The sequence below is a fragment of the Panthera onca genome, chromosome A2 (genome assembly GCF_046562875.1).
Source record: "Panthera onca isolate mPanOnc1 chromosome A2, mPanOnc1 haplotype 2, whole genome shotgun sequence".
NCBI lineage: Eukaryota > Metazoa > Chordata > Mammalia > Carnivora > Felidae > Panthera > Panthera onca.
Genome location: NC_138340.1, coordinates 91,284,052 through 91,300,702, shown reverse-complemented (window position 1 = coordinate 91,300,702; position 16,651 = coordinate 91,284,052). Strand labels below are relative to the sequence as shown.

Genomic DNA, 16,651 nt, shown 5'->3' with positions numbered 1-16,651 from the left:
GTGTTCACTGATTCCCCAGAGTTCCTTGGTCTTCCCTTAGACCTTCACCCATGCCTCAGCCAAATAACCTCTGCACTGATCTCTTTTATCTTTAGATTTCTAAATGTTTTCTCTACAGAAACAGGTTTTAAGTAGTTTCTAATTCCAGTGTATCATGTGGGGATGAAGAGAGCCAAGAGTGTTACTGTATTCAGTGTGATAGGGAAACTCATTAAAACGTGATGGGATCATTCACATTTGTCTAATTATATTAGTTAGGCAATGTCCATTTCCTTCCCAGGAGCATAAGCTTGGAAAAAAAATTAAACCACTCCTTGTTTCCTGAAATTTCCATTTCTCAAGTACAGTGTTCGATCTAACAAGACCTGCTGTTTTGCCACATCCTTGTATAGTCTTTATTGCCTCTCTCCACCTTCTACTTCCCACCTTCACTTAACACTGTAAGAAAGCCTGGAACACAGATGCTGGAATAGTCTCCATGGCAACTGGGCTTGTTACTAACAAGGTCATGGCTTTGTTTCTATCCCCACACGTGCCAGCTTCACAACCAGAAGCCGTGTTCCTGCAGCAAAGATTGCACCCTACCCCTGGCCAGCTGTCTCCTAGGGGCACCAAGCCAGGCACATGGGACCCAAGAGCATATACAGCTCAGGATATAGTCACCATCACTCTGAGCAGAGCTTGAAGCTGAGTCACTGATGTCTTCTTCAGAGGGGATGAATAGCTCTCTCACCTGAATACCAGAGTTCTCTTGCAAAGTAGATCTCCAGGCTTCTGCAGAGCAACCCAGGGAGCCAGGTCACTTAGAGAAGAGATAGCTTCTCCTTCTTACTCCATTGGCTCAGCATTGTAGATGTCTGTCCACCCTTTCATCCCCCACCCCCTCCAGGCCTCTGTCCATCCACTGTATGGATAGATAGTGACACAGTGGCTATGACAGTGTTCAGTGACAGTGGCACAGAGTTACCAGTCTCTGACAATCTTTGAGCACTTACTCAGTGCCCAGCACTGTGCTGAATAAGGTCCAGACATAATCTCATGTCCTTAGTTTTATGAGTATAGGAATTATTATCATAATACCTGTCTTACCCACAACAAAATGGTCAGAGAAATTAATTCATTTCCCCAAGATCAACAACTACTTACAGATACAGCAGCCACCTCCCACACACACTTCTATTCCATTTAACTGCTGCATCCCATTCTACCAAAACCTGATTCTTAGAAACCTGACCTCAAAACCTATTGAGTGCTCACAGTAGTTACTTACTTCCAGTTTAATCTCAGCTACATTTCTTGTGAAAAATTGATAGATAAGAATGAGGGTGCCAGTAAATTCAGTGGCATAAAACAACATAAACTTATTACCTTACAAATTCTGGAAGTCGGATGTCTAAAATGGATTTCACCAGGCTGAAATCAAAGTGTTACTGGGGCTGTGTTCCTTCTGGAGGCTTAAAGGGACTCTTTTCTTACTTTTTCTAGCTCCTGGCCCCTTCCTCGATATTAAAGCCAACAATGACAACTTGAGTGTTTGTCATGTTGCATCACTCTGATACTGTCCTACCTCCCTCTTGCTCAAAGACCCTCATGATTACTTTGGACCCATCTGGATAATCCCAGATCATCTTCTCATATTGAGATCACCTGATGAGCAACCTTACACCTTAATTCCCTTTTGCCATGTGATCTAACATTCAGTGGTTTCGTGGGTTAGAACGTGGGTATCTTGGAGGGCAGGCATTATCCCGCCTACCACATTCATGTATCGGAAACCAGGGTTAAAACAGAAGAAACATGGCAGTTCATCAGAACATACAGCCATGATCTCGTTTAGTTAATTTTGATGGTCCAAACTCAGCAACAAAAACGGTGTCCCACGGTAACTTGGCAATTTTAATGTATGAAATAACAATACTGATTTTGCTAAGTTAAAAATGTGCTGGTCCTGAAGTTTTCTGTGAACTCTCATTTTCAGCTAATTGATGGCAAAGAGATAAAGCACCTGAATGTCCAGTGGCTCCGAGCACACATGGGCATCGTGTCCCAGGAGCCCATCCTGTTCGACTGCAGCATTGGTGAGAACATTGCTTACGGAGACAACAGCCGGGTGGTGTCACAAGAAGAGATTGTGCGCGCGGCCAAGGAGGCCAACATCCACCCCTTCATTGAGACACTGCCTGACGTAAGTCTTTCTCCAGATTAGGAGCCCAGGAGCCTGTGGCAGCCTCCCTGACCCACAGTTTGATTTCTATAGGCCTGGTTTCCCAAAGGTGAAGAGAAGTGAGCAACCAAAATACACACCCACCTGTACACAACATCTACCCACACTTTGTATCCCCATTTGCTATTATGTTTGCCTGATTACCCAACTAGCTCTCCCTGTGAGCAAGCCTGACTGAACAGTGCATATCTGGGGCAGGCCTTTCCCTCTGAGACTAAGCATAGGGCTTGCAGGAGCAGGCACAAGCCCCTCTACCCCAATTTCTGCCTTCCGTCTGCCTCCTTGCTGCTCTCCCCCAAGCTGCAAACCTACCTGGGTGGAGTTGGGCCAGGCTGGAGAACTGAGCCCATGTCAGAAAGAAGGCTCTCCCTGAAAAGAGCTGAGCCCTTGGAGTGGATGTTGTAACATGTAATCTCTCACCATTGCACATTTCATGGGTCCCAGTCTCTGCTTATAGGGTTGATTATTGAAACCTTCTTTGGGGCTCCCAGGGCTGTCGTCTGTGGATGCCCTCTAAATTCTTCCTGGGAAGTTAGATAAAAGGAACCTCTTGCATTACCTTAAGCCCCTTAGGTCCTGCGTTGTTTTTTTTTTTTTAATGTTTATTTATTTATTTTATTTTTTTAAGAGAGAGAGAGAGCAGGGGAGGGGCAGAAAGAGAAGGAGACAGAATCCCAAGCAGGCTCTGTGCTGTCAGCAAAGAACCCAGTGTGGGGCTCGATCCCATGAACCCTGAGATCATGACCTGAGCTGAAACCAAGAGTCAGACGCTTAACTGACTGAGCCACCCAGGTGCCCCAGGTTCTGGGTTTTGAAGTCACCTTGATCTGGTATATCTATACCCCCTCCCATTATTACTAGTTTTCTTATTAGGAAGCACCCCTAAAAATAAAGCTCAGTAGCCTCAAACCAGCAGAAGGCAATCTCCTTATGCAGAAGGGTGGCAAAAACAGCTGGCTCTGTTTCCCAAGGTTTCCTTTACCTGAAGCTCTTCTTCCAATAACTTCTGCCACCACATCATAGACCTCCGGAGGAATTGTCCCTCTACCCTCCTTTTTTTAATTAAAAAAAATTTTTTTTTAATGTTTATCTATTCTTGAGAGAGTGGGGGGGGGGGGGGGGGCGATCTGAAGCAGGCTCCAAGCCCTGAGCTGTTAGCCCAGAGCCCGACAAGAGGCTTGAACTCATGAACCACTAGATCATGACCTGAGCCGAAGTCAGACGCTCAACCAACTGAGCCACCCAGGCTCCCCCTCTTCCCTCCTTTTAACCTTCTCGCCCAGCTGTGGATAATTGGTCCTTCCCAAGGCTAGAAAACTTGAAAGATATAGCTTCAACCCCCTTTACTAGTGATCTGTCATTAAGTATGTTCTAAAGTATGGGCATTGACCATCATATTAGAGCTGCTGCATCAGAAACTTTGGAGGTACAGTTTAGCAACGTGTGTTTTAATGGCCCAGTTACCAGGTTGCACTTTGAGAGCCACTGGGCTAGTGGTTAACAAAGACAAACACAGAGAGTAAATACTAACTAGCTTATTAAACATACCTTGTCCTCTGGCATTCATTATCTGTCTACCAGAGGAACCCAACCTTTCTGGGCTCCTGGGCTCTCGCACACAGAGCACACACCTATAGGGGTCATGATTCTTTCCCTCGGTGTCTAGATGCACAAACAGAAGGCAGAACTCCTTAAGTCTTATTTTTTCTGCCCAAGAACCCACTTCTTTACCTGAGTGTTTCCTACTAGGAATTCCTCACCCTGCAAGAAGCTAGTCTGGTTACCAGCTTCCTTCAGGGTGACGGCCCTGCCTTTGCCTGCTTCAACAAGATCCATATTGGCTCAGTACAACTTGAGAATGCCTGCACTCACATGGGACACACTTCATTGCTCCTGCCACCTTTTTTTCTTAATGTTTAATTATTTTTGAGAGAGTGTGAGTGGGGGAGGGGCAGAGAGAGAGAGAGAGAGAGAGAGAGAATCCCAAGCAGGCTCCTCATTGTCAGCACAGAGCCTGATGTAGAGCTTGACCCCACGAACTGTGTGATGTGACCTGAATGGAAGTCTAGAGTCGAACACTTAACTGATTGAGTCAGCCAGGTACCCTGTGGCTCCTGCCTTCTGAGGCACCTGCAGCTCCGGGATGGAGCCGGTCAAAAGCATCTGCTGGAGCCTCACCTGGGGTCCTCTGACTCCATCTGCACGTGGACATCTCAATCTGAGTGCCATTGAACTAGGGTTACCAGGTAAAGCAAATAAAAATAGGCAATCCTGTATAGAACACGAATTGTTGAGTCAAATTCTGGATGCAGGATCAGAGCCCACAGTATTGTTTTCTAGGTTGTGCATGCTGTCGTTTCTTGTTCCTCCTCTCCCTTATATATCCTCGTAACTCCTGTTCCTATCCTCCTATTGAATAGTTAATGACAATTACCTACTGTGGGAAACTGTATCTGAAGAACTTTGGAAGAACTCTGAAATCAAAAAATTTTAGAGATTTTAGCTTTTAAAGTTAGATATCAAAGTGGAATTCCTTACCATCCATTAAAAGTATTGAAGCATTAGAAGATAGTTTATAAAAACAGATACCAAAAGGCTAGCATCCCAAGAATTGCTTCCCTCCCTGACTTTAAAATAATGCAGAGAGCACCACCTGCTGGTTGTAAGATGAGCTTCATTTATTTCTGCATGGCCTGTACAAGTCAGATTTCTTTCATCAAAACCAATCTTTGTCCCAAATATAATGAAATCAGAAGACTGGAAGAGACTAACATTATAAAAGTATTCTTCCTGATAAATTTATCGGCTTGTTTACACAAAAACATAACCTCTAAAACCCAAATGTCTGTTTTCAAGAAGAGAGATCAAACCTGCCGTTTAGAGCTCCATTTTTGTCATTTAATTCTCTATGAACCCATTCTCAGCTTCTGAACTTAAATTTATTGTGTGTGTTTATGGTAGTAGTTGTCCTGTTTTCTCTGAGCAAACTCTTCTTTAGAATTATCAGTTCTATGTTTCATAATAACAAAACCCTATTCACAGAAATATAACACCAGAGTAGGAGACAAAGGAACCCAGCTCTCTGGTGGCCAGAAGCAGCGCATAGCAATAGCTCGTGCCCTTGTGAGACAGCCTCGTATTTTGCTTTTGGATGAAGCTACATCAGCTCTGGATACAGAAAGTGAGAAGGTAAGAATTTAATTCATTTGCACTCAAATTGGTTGTCCTTAAAAGGTTTACATTTATCTCCCTCTCTCTCTGCCCCTCCCCCACTCGCACTCTGTCTCTCTCTCTCTCTCTCTCTCTCTCTCTCTCTGTCAAAAATAAAGATTGAAAAAAAAAATTTTAAGGGGAACCTGGGTGGCTCAGTCATTAAGTGTCCGACTTGGGCTCAGGTCATGATCTCGCAGTTCCTGAGTTTGAGCCCCGGGTCGGGCTCTGTGCTGACAGCTCAGAGCCTGGAGCCTGCTTCACATTCTGTGTCTCCCTGTCTCTCTGCCCCTCCCCTGCTAGAGTTCTCTCTCTCTCTCTCTCTCTCTCTCTATCTCTCTCTATCTCTCTCTCTCTCTCTCTCCCTCAAAAATAAAGATTGAAAAAAAAATTAAAAAAAAATGTTTTACATTTATGCTTCTGTCTTCCACAGTAGAGAACAAAATTCAGCCCAGATACGTTGATTGTTATTTATGTCTGCTGTCAGCAGAATTTAAACACTTTCTGTGGCTGTTATTCAAGAGAACAAGATGAAGTAGGGGAAATCAGTCTTATAGCACTTAGGGTCCAAAAAGCAGCCCTGGATCTCTGTATTGACCTACGAAGCTGTGTCAGGAAGCCAATTTCCTATTTCTACTGGTGGCATCTCCTCAGCAACTATATAAAAAAGCAGGAGGTTAATACCGTGCAAAAGCTGATGGTATCTTAAGATACATATTAGTAATCATTTTCAGTTTAAGAAAAAGTTGAGTATTCAGGTATCTGAAAGACAAGTTAATTCTGAGCCATATACTGTCTTAAAAATGCCAGAAGTTCAGCCTATGCTCAGTCTTCCTGAATTTGCTTTATTGCTGGACTGGAGGGTGGCTTTGAAGGATGTTGTGTGGGTGGACATACCTGTACACGTTTTTAAATGACCAGACAGACTGCATTTATTGTCATAACTTTGAAAACAGATAACTCCTGCCTCAGAACTAATCCACACTAGGATTATCTCCTGATATGACAGCTTCCTGGCTTTGTAAATTCTGTTATATTTCACTGATACCATTATTAAAATAGGAGGACCTATTGTTGGAAGAGAGTGAGCCTTATGAAGGAAGAAAGGAGAGGACTGTTTTTTTACTGGCATTAATGTATGTGGTTACTGATCAGGTTGTCCAAGAAGCCCTGGACAAAGCCAGAGAAGGCCGCACCTGCATCGTGATCGCTCACCGCCTGTCCACCATCCAGAACGCAGACCTAATAGTGGTGTTTCAGAATGGCAAGGTCAAGGAGCATGGCACACATCAACAGCTGCTGGCTCAGAAAGGCATCTACTTTTCCATGGTCAGTGTCCAGGCTGGAGCAAAGCGCTAGTGAACTGTGACCTTACGACCATATAAATATTTTCTATTTGTGTTAAAATATGGCATTTAATCAAAGTTAAAAAAGCGAGCGCGTCACTGGAAACGCTATGTAGAATTATCTATTTAACATTTCCTTCCACAGCTGAAGATCATTCCACCAAGTTCAGAGCCCTCAGGCTTTATCATTAAAGGAATCGAAAGAAATATTATTGAAAGGAATAAAACACTGGTGTTAATTGCATTATAAAAATTTGTAGAATAATTCAAAGTAGATTTTGTTAATAAATAGTGTAATTTTTGTTTATATTTTCTTATTTGTAACTTACTGCCTTGCTGAAAGATAATAGAAGTGGCAAAAAGTGCTGAATGTTTGCGTAAAGTGCTATAATAAAACTAAACTTTTGTATGAGCACAGTCATCTTGTCTGAAATGCTTGTAAATGATCATCTCCCAATTGGAATATTGAAGATTATGTCTGCATTTGAAAAAAAAAAAAGACTTCTTTTAAAAACTCCCATTAATTGTGAGAATGTTAAATAGTGTAAATAATCCCTATTATACATGTCTATTCACACTGGGTCCTACAGAACCATCTGCTTTCATGCTTTGTGGGCTTGATCCTACTGGTTCTTACGTTTCCACATTATGATGGCTCTTAAACCAACCACATACATCAATACAGAATTTTAGAGGTGGGAGTGCAGCCAAGGATGCACAGTTGTTAAGTGTCTACTCTGATACACATCAAACATTTTGCCTTGCTCTGATAAAGGGCTCTTACGAGATTTTAATTTTTTTTTTCCCTGAGAGGAAGAGAGTGAATCAGGGAGGGGCAGAGAGAGGGAGACACAGAATCTGAAGCAGGCTCCAGGCTCTGAGCTGTCAGCACAGAGCCTGACACGGGGCTTGATCTCACAACCCTGGGATTGTGACTTGAGCCAAAATTAAGAGTTGGATGCTGGGGGTGCCTGGGTCGCTCAGTTGGTTGGTTAAGCATCCAGCTTCAATTCAGGTCATAATCTTATAGTCTGCGAATTTGAGCCCCATGTCAGACTCTGTGCTGACAGCTCAGAGCCTGGAGCCTGCTTCAGATTCTGTGTCTCCCTCTCTCTCTGCCCCTCCCCCGCTCACGCTTGTCTGTCTGTCACTCTCTGTCTCTCTCAAAAATAAACATTAAAAAAATAATAATAAATAAACATTAAAAAAATTAAAGAGTTGGATGCTCAACTGACTGAGCCACCCAGGTGCCCCTATTTTTGCATTTAAAAAAATGCAGTAACTCTTTTTCTGTTTTGATAATGAGTCACTTTTCCTGATAATTGGTTGCTTCCAAAGCTGATCCTTCTGGTGGCAGATGTATGCAAACACAATAAAAAAATAAAATAGCACAAAAGAATGATATTCTGACTACAGCAACAACAACAACAACAACAAAAACCACTACAAATAAGGTTGAAAATAAGATTGAAAGACCAGCTGGGGAAGAGTATTTACCATATTTATTGAAAAGACTTGATGGGTCAGCTGCATGGCTCAGTTGGTTGAGTGTCCCACTTCGGCTCAGGTCATAATCTGACACTTGTGAGTTTGAGCCCTGCATCAGATTCAGATTCTGTTTCCCTCTCTCTCTGCCCCTCCCCCACTCACATTCTGACTCTTTTTCTCAAAATAAATTAAAAAAAAAAGACTTGATAACCTTACTATATAAAGAATTTTTTTAATGTTTATTTATCTTGAGAGAGAGAGCAGGGGAGGGGCAGAGAGAGGGAGAGAGAGAATTCCAAGCAGGCCCTGCACTGTCTCCGCAGAGCCCTACACTGGGCTTGATTTCATGAACTATGAGATCACAACCTGAGTTGGAAATCAAGAGTCAGATGCTCAGTGACAGACCCACTCAGGCACCCCATAAAGAATTTTAAAAGGAAAAAAAATGCCATCACCTCCAAAGAAAAATGGGCAAAGGACGTGATCAGGTAATTCCCAAGAAGAAATACATTTTTTTAATTAATTTATTGTTTAATTTACATCCAAGTTAGCATATGGTGCAACAATGATTTCAGGAGTAGATTCCTTAGTGCCCCTTACCCATTTAGCCCATCCTCCCTCCCATAACCCCTCCAGTAACCCTCAGTTTCTTCTCCATATTTCTGAGTCTCTTATGTTTTGTCCCCTTTCCTGTTTTTATATATTACTTTTGCTTCCCTTCCCTTATGTTCATGTTTTGTATCTTAAAGTCCTCATATGAGTGAAGTCATAGGATATTTATCTTTCTCTGACTAATGTCGTTTAGCCTAATACCTTCTAGTTCCATCCACATGGTTGCAAATGGCAAGGTTTCATTCTTTTTGACTACCAAGTAATACTCCAGTGTGTGTGTGTGTGTGTGTGTGTGTGTGTGTGTATACATACACACCACATCTCCTTTATCCATTCATCTGTCGATGGACCTTTGGGCTTTTTCCATACTTTGGCTATTGTCGATAGCGCTGCTATAAATATTGGGGTACATGTGCCCCTTCGAAACAGCGCACCTGTATTCCTTGGGTAAATACCTAGTAGTGCAATTGCTGGGTTGTAAGGTAGTTCTATTTTTAATTTTTTGAGGAACCTACATACTGTTTTCCAGAGTGGCTGCACCAGTTTGCATTCTCACCAGCAGTGCAAAAGAGATCCTCTTTCTGCGCATCATTGCCAACATGTCTTGTTCCCTGAGTTGTTAATGTTAGCCATTCTGATAGGTATGAGGTGGTATCTCATTGTGGTTTTGATTTGTATTTCCCTGATGAGTGATGTTGAGCATGTTTTCATGTGTCAGTTGGCCATCTGGATGTCTTCTTTGGAGAAGTGTCTGTTCCTTCCTGTCTTTTGCCCATTCCTTCCCTGGATTATTTGTTTTTGGGGTGTTGAGTTTGAGAAGTTCTTTAAAGATTTTGGATACTAACCCTTCATCTGATATGTCATTTGCAAAGATCTTCTCCCATCCCATCAGTTGCCTTTTAGTTTTCCTGATTGTTTCCTTTGCTATGCAAAAGCTTTTTATTTTAATGAGGTCCCAATAGTTCATTTGTGCTTTGGTTTCCCTTGCCTCCGGAGATGTGTTGAGTAAGTTGCTGCGGCTGAGGTCAAAGAGGTTTTTGCCTGCTTTCTTCTCTAGGATTTTGATGGCTTGCTTCCTACATTTAGGTCTTTCATCCATTTTGAGTTTATTTTTGTATATAGTGTAAGAAAGTGGTCCAGGTTCATTTTTCTGCATGTCGCTGTCCAGTTTTCCCAGCACCATTTGATGAAGAGACTGTCCTTATTCCATTGCATATTCTTTACTGCTTTGTCAAAGATTAGTTGGCCATACTTTTGTGGGTCCATTTCTGGGTTCTCTGTTCTGTTCCATTGATCTGAATGTCTGTTTTTGTGCCAGTTCCATACTGTCTGGATGCTTACAGCTTTGTAATACATCTTGAAATCCAGGATTGTGATGCCTCCAGCTTCAGTTTTCTTTTTCAAGATTTCTTTGGCTCTTTGGGCTCTTTTCTGCTTCCAAAAAGAAATATGTTTTTTTTTAAAAGTGCACAGTCTCAATAATGAAGGAAATGTAATAAAATAAAATACCCTGGAGGAATAACAGCAGTTTCATGGTGGAATAAAGATGTCCCTTGTTTTGAGGGCTCCTGGGTGGTTCAGTCAGTTAAGCACCTGACTTCAGCTCAGGTCATGGTCTCACGGCTCAGGAGTTCGAGCCTTGCATTGGGCTCTGCGCTGACAGCTCAGAGCCTGAAGACCACTTCAGATTCTGTGTCTCCTCTTTGCCCCTCCCCTGCTCATACTCTGTCTCTCTCTCCTTCAAAAATAAACAAACATTAAAAAAATTAAAATAAAAAAATATCCCTTGTTTTTTTCTCTCCACCTCAACAACAATAATTTAGCACCTATCAACAGACAAAAATGCCTCTGTGGGAGCTGTGAGATCCAGCACCATAAGCCATCAGTCCTGAGGAGTCTCACTGACTTGTGTGTCAGGAAATAGGCATACACATTTTAGTCCTGGCTATGGACGCTGCAGTGGCCTGTGAACTGTCTCCAAGCCCTCTCAGCCACAGTCCTAGAAAAAAAACACTGTGTTGGACAGTCACCCATGGATGAGAGAGACTTTGTAGAAGTTCAGGAGTCCAAAGGAGAACTTACAGCAAAAAAAAAATTAGAACAACAACAAAAATACTAGCTTGAATGCATTGGAGAGGGTCAGAGGAACAGTTTGATTTGATTTATACCACCCTGCTCCCAAGGCAACATAACTGAGGGCCCAAGAAAGATCTTAGCCCCAGACTTCTCTTGTGGAGGGAAGTGAAAGGGTGAATGAGAACCTGACTTCCCCAGCTGTGCAGAATGCTGTACCTCCTCTGCCTCATCCAGAGGACTGAATCTAGAGCTGCATGGCTTTAGGAAATGGGAAGAAACTGAGAGAGCAGCAGATTGGACTCTCAGAGGTCATGGAAGGGACACAGATCCTACTAAGCATGTCACGGACTCTATCAAGAAACTCACCGGCAAGCCACCAGGAGTACCTTGCTTGCAGATCCCCTCAACTGGCCCATGGAGCACCCTAGTACTTAGTGTTCTTCACCCACACACACATAGCCCCTCCCAGTCCTGTGTCTGGATCTTTGTACAAGTTCCCAAAGGTGATGGCAAGAGCCATTAAGCATACACAGAAGACTGACCCGAATCTGTGGGCCAGGGAGAGACACAAACTTGAGCTTTACTGCTACTTTGAGTAAAACAAAAGGAAGACAGTCAAAACATGGCCTGGTGTGGAGTCAAGAGAAGGCACACAAGCTTAAGAACTCTTCCAATAAAGGAGTAAAAAGTGTGGATCAGCTGTATCCATAGAGAGTCTAATGAAACCTTCAAATTACTAGCAGAGCTGAGGGAAGATATTTCTCTCCTGATGACAGTTAAAGACTGGAGATGACTGGTACTTTGCATGGGAAGATAGTAATGCAAAACTTCAAGAAATATGAAAAATCAGGGAAACATGACACCATCAAAGGGTCACAATTAATTTTCCAGTAATTGGTCCTGTGACATGGAGCTCTGTGATTTATCTGGTAAAGAATTCAAAATAGCAGGGTTTTTTTTCAATATATAAAATTTATTGTCAAATTGGTTTCCATACAACACCCAGTGCTCATCCCAAAAGGTGCCCTCCTCAATACCCATCACCCACCCTCCCCTCCCTCCCACCCCCCATCAACCCTCAGTTTGTTCTCAGTTTTTAAGTGTCTCTTATGCTTTGGGTCTCTCTCACTCTAACCTCTTTTTTTTTCCTTCCCCTCCCCTATGGGTTTCTGTTAAGTTTCTCAGGATCCACATAAGAGTGAAACCATATGGTATCTGTCTTTCTCTGTATGGCTTATTTCACTTAGTATCACACTCTCCAGTTCCATCCAGGTTGTTACAAAGGGCCCTATTTCATTCTTTCTCATTGCCACGTAGTACTCCATTGTGTATATAAACCACAATTTCTTTATCCACTCATCAGTTGATGGACATTTAGGCTCTTTCCATAATTTGGCTATTGTTGAGAGTGCTGCTATAAACATTGGGGTACAAGTGCCCCTATGCATCAGTACTCCTGTATCCCTTGGGTAAATTCCTAGCAGTGCTATTGCTGGGTCATAGGGTAGGTCTATTTTTAATTTTCTGAGGAAACTCCACACAGCTTTCCAGAGCAGCTGCACCAATTTGCATTCCCACCAACAGTGCAAGAGGGTTCCCTTTTCTCCACATCCTCTCCAGCATCTGTAGTCTCCTGATTTGTTCATTTTGGCCACTCTGACTGGCGTGAGGTGATATCTGAGTGTGGTTTCAAAATAGCAGTTTTAAGGAAATTTGATGAACTTGAAGATAACACGGAAAGATAATTCAACAAAACCAAGAAAACAATACATAAACAAAATGAGAATTTTAACAAAGAGATGGAAAATATAAAAAAGAACCAAGCAAATTCTGGAGCTGAAGAATATAATGAATGAAATGAAAAATGTAATGGAGATCATTAACAGAAAAGATTAGTCAGAAGAAAGAGTCTGTAAGAAATAAGACAACAATTTTGAGACTATCCAGTCAGAGGAGAACAAAGGAAAATGAATGAAAAAGAGTGAAGAAAGCCTATGTGATCCATAGAATATCATCAAAGGAACCAGTTTCTGAATCATTAGAGTTTCAGAAGGAGAAGAGAGGGAGAAGGGAACAGAAAACTTATGTAAAAAAATAATAGCTGAGAACATCCCAAGCCTGGGAAGAAATTGGATATTCAAGTTCACAAAGCTCATAGATCACCAAATAAAATCAACTTAGATCCCCTTCCATACATATTACAATAAAACTATCAAAAATTAAAGACAAAGACTCTTAAATGTAGGAAGAGAAAAATTAAAAGCTTGTACCTTACAAGGGGCCCCTATCAGGCTAATCCTTGGGTTTTTCAACAGGAACTTTGTTGGCCAGGAGACAGTGGGCTGATACATTCCAAGTGCTGGAAAAAAAAATCCCTGCCAACCTGTCTGGCACAGTTGTTCAGAAATGAAGGAGAGAGACTTTCCCAGACAAACAAAATCTGAGGGAATTTATCACCACTAGACCTGCCTTACTAGAAATGCTGAAAACAGTTTTTCAAGCTGAAATGAAATGATGCTAATTAGTAACATGAGAACATATGAAAATTTACAACATACTGGCAAAGCTAAGTATGTAGTCAAATTTATAATACTCTAATACTATAATATGGTTAAGTGTGTTAAATGCTTAACTCTAATATAAAGGTTAATGGACAATAGTGTTAAAATAACTATATAGCTGTAATAATTTGTTAATGAGTATATAATGCAAAAGAGGTAATTTGTGACATTAAAAACATAGAAAGGGGCAATAAAAGGTTAGTATTTTTGTATGCTAGTTTATGTATGTTTTGTAAAATACTCTGTTATAAGATGTTTTATGTTAGCCGCATGGCAACCACAAAGCAAAAACCTACAATAGAGTCACAAAAGATAAAAAGAAGGAAATCAAAAGTTACCACTATGGAAAATCATCAATTCGCAAAGGAAGGCAGCAAGAGAAGAAAGAAACAAGGGAACTACCAAACAGCCAGAAACAATAATATGGCATTACAAGTCCTCTCTATCAATAATTATTCAATGTAAATTGAATTCTCCAATCAAAAGAATAGAGTGGTTAGATGAGTAACAAAACAAGATGCAACTCTATGCTGCCTATGAAGAGACTCACTTCAGCTTTAATGACACACACAGACTAAAAGTGAAGAGATGGAAAAAGATATTCCATGCAATAGAAACCAAAAGGAATCAGGGGTAGCTGTACTTATATCAGACAAAATAGACTCTAAGCCAAAAACGGTAACAAAAGAAAAGAAGGTCTTTATATAACGATAAAGGGGTCAGTTCAGTAAGAAGATATAATAATTGTAAATACATATGCACCTAACATCAGAGAATCTAATATATTAAGCAAATACTACAAGACAGGAAGGGAGAAATAGACAATACAATAATAGTAGGACATTTCAGACAATTCCAGAGGACTTCAGTACCCCACTTTCAACAATGGATTGATCATCCAGACAGAAAATCAACAAAGAAAAGTTGGACTTGAACTACACTTTAGACCAAATGGTTTAACAGATGTAAAGAACATTCCATCCAATAGTTACAGAATATATGTTCTTCTCAAGCACACATGGAGCATTCTTCAGAATAGGTCATGTGAGAGGTCACAAGTCATAGCAAATTTAAGAAGATTGAAATCCTACCAAATATCTGTGCTGACCCCAGTAATATGAAACTTGAAATCAATAACAGGAGGAAAGCTGGAAAATTCATAATAATGTGGAAATTAAATAACATGCTCCTCAAAAAGCAATGAGTGAAAAAAGAAATCAACATGGAAATAAAAAAATATCTTGAAACAAATAAAAATATTGAATTGAATGAAAATGGAAACACAACATACTAAAACCTATGAGATGCAGCAAAGGTAATTCTAAGAGGGAAATTTATAGATACAAACATCTACATTAAGGAAGATCTAAAATAACCTAACTTTACACCTTAAGGAACTAGAAAAAAGAAAACAAACTAAGCCCAAAGTTAGCAGCTGGAAGGAAAAAACAAAGATCAGAGCAGAAATAAATGAAATAGAGACCAGAAAAACAATAGAAAAGATCAATGAAATTAAAGTTGTTTTTTTGAAAAGATAAACAAAAGTGGCAAAACTTTAGTTAGACTGAGGAAAACAGAGAGACAAGTCAAATAAAATCAGAAATGAACCCCCAACTAATACCACAGAAATTCAAAGGTTCATAAGAGATTACTATGATTACATGCCAACACATTGGATAAATCTAGAAGAAATGGATAAATTTCTAGAAGCATACACCCTACCAAGACTGAATTGTGAAGAAATAGAAAATCTGAATAGACTAGAAACAAATGAGGAGATTGAATCTGTAATCAAAAACCAACGAAGAAAAGCCCAGGATCAGATGCTTTCACTGGTAAATTCTACATTAAAGAATTAACGCTACGCCTTCTCAAACTCTTCCAAAAAAAAATTAAGAGGAGAAAATATTTCAAAACTCATCTTAGGGGCGCCTGGATGGCTCAGTCCGTTAAGCATCCGACTTCAGCTCAGGTCATAGTTTTGCGATTCATGAGTTTGAGCCCCACGTCAAGATCCCGTCAGGCTCTGTGCTGACAGCTCAGATCCTGGAGCCTGCTTTGGATTCTGTGTCTCCCTTTCTCTCTCCTCCCCCACTCATGTTCTGTCTCTCTCTCAAAAGTAAATAAACATTAAAAAAAAAAAAGACTCATTTTAGCCAGACCAACATTGCTCTGTTACCTAAGCCAGATAAAGATACTGCAAGATACCCAAAACCAAAATAACACTGTATGTTAATTGTACTGGAAAGAAAGAAAAGAAAGAAAGAAAGAAAGAAAGAAAGAAAGAAAAAAAGAAAGAAAGAAAACTATAGGTCAATATTCCTAATATAGATACAAAATCTCTCAATAAGATACTGGCACACTGAATTCAAAAGCACATTTTAAGGATCCAATACCATTATCAAGGAGGAATTATAGGAATTATCCCAGGGATGCAAGAATGGTTCAACATATGCAAATGAGTAGTTGTGGCACACCACTTTAATAGAATGAAGGATAAAAATCATATATGATCTTCTTAATACATACAGCAAAAGCATTTGACAAAAATACAACATACTTTCATGACAAAAATTCTGAACAAATTGAGTATAGAGGAATATATACCTCAACATAATAAAGGTCATGTATGACAAGCCCACTGCTAACATCATACGCAGTGGTGAAAGATTGAAAGTTTTTCGTCTAAGATTAGGAACAAAGTAAAAGTTAACTCTTAGCACTCCTATTCAATATCATACTGGAAGTCCTAGCCAGGGCAACCAGGCAAGAAAAAGAAATAAAATCAGAAAGGAAGAAGTAAAATTGTCTTTGTTTGTAAATAATAGGATCATAAATATAAAAAAATACTAAAGACCCCACTGAAAAATTTGTCTTTCTCTGTCTGGCTTATTCCACTTTGCATAATGTCCTCCAGTTCATCCATGTTGTCACAAATGGCAAGATTACCTTCTGTTTTATGGATGAATAATATTCCATTGTAGATATTTATATACACATTTTCTTTATCCATTCGTCCATCAGTGGACATGTGGGTTTCTATATCTTGAGCAGTGTGAATAATTCTGGATTCAGCACAGGAGTGCTGATTTCATTTTCTTCGGATACGTACCCAGAAGTGCGATTGCTCAGTT

General features: G+C 40.5%; 1 protein-coding gene across 2 annotated transcripts in view; it reads left to right on the top strand.

Moving 5' to 3' along the window:
* Positions 1-7,195, top strand: part of ABCB1 (ATP binding cassette subfamily B member 1) — a 116,400-nt gene extending 109,205 nt beyond the window's left edge. For both annotated transcript variants that reach the window (XM_078442508.2, XM_078442509.2), the window contains 3 exons: positions 1,979-2,185; positions 5,267-5,413; positions 6,590-7,195. In XM_078442508.2, the coding sequence (XP_078298634.1) occupies positions 1,979-2,185; positions 5,267-5,413; positions 6,590-6,793 (558 nt within the window). In that variant the 3' untranslated portion in view covers positions 6,794-7,195. The remainder of the gene's footprint in view (positions 1-1,978; positions 2,186-5,266; positions 5,414-6,589) is intronic.
* Positions 7,196-16,651: the final 9,456 nt, after the last annotated feature.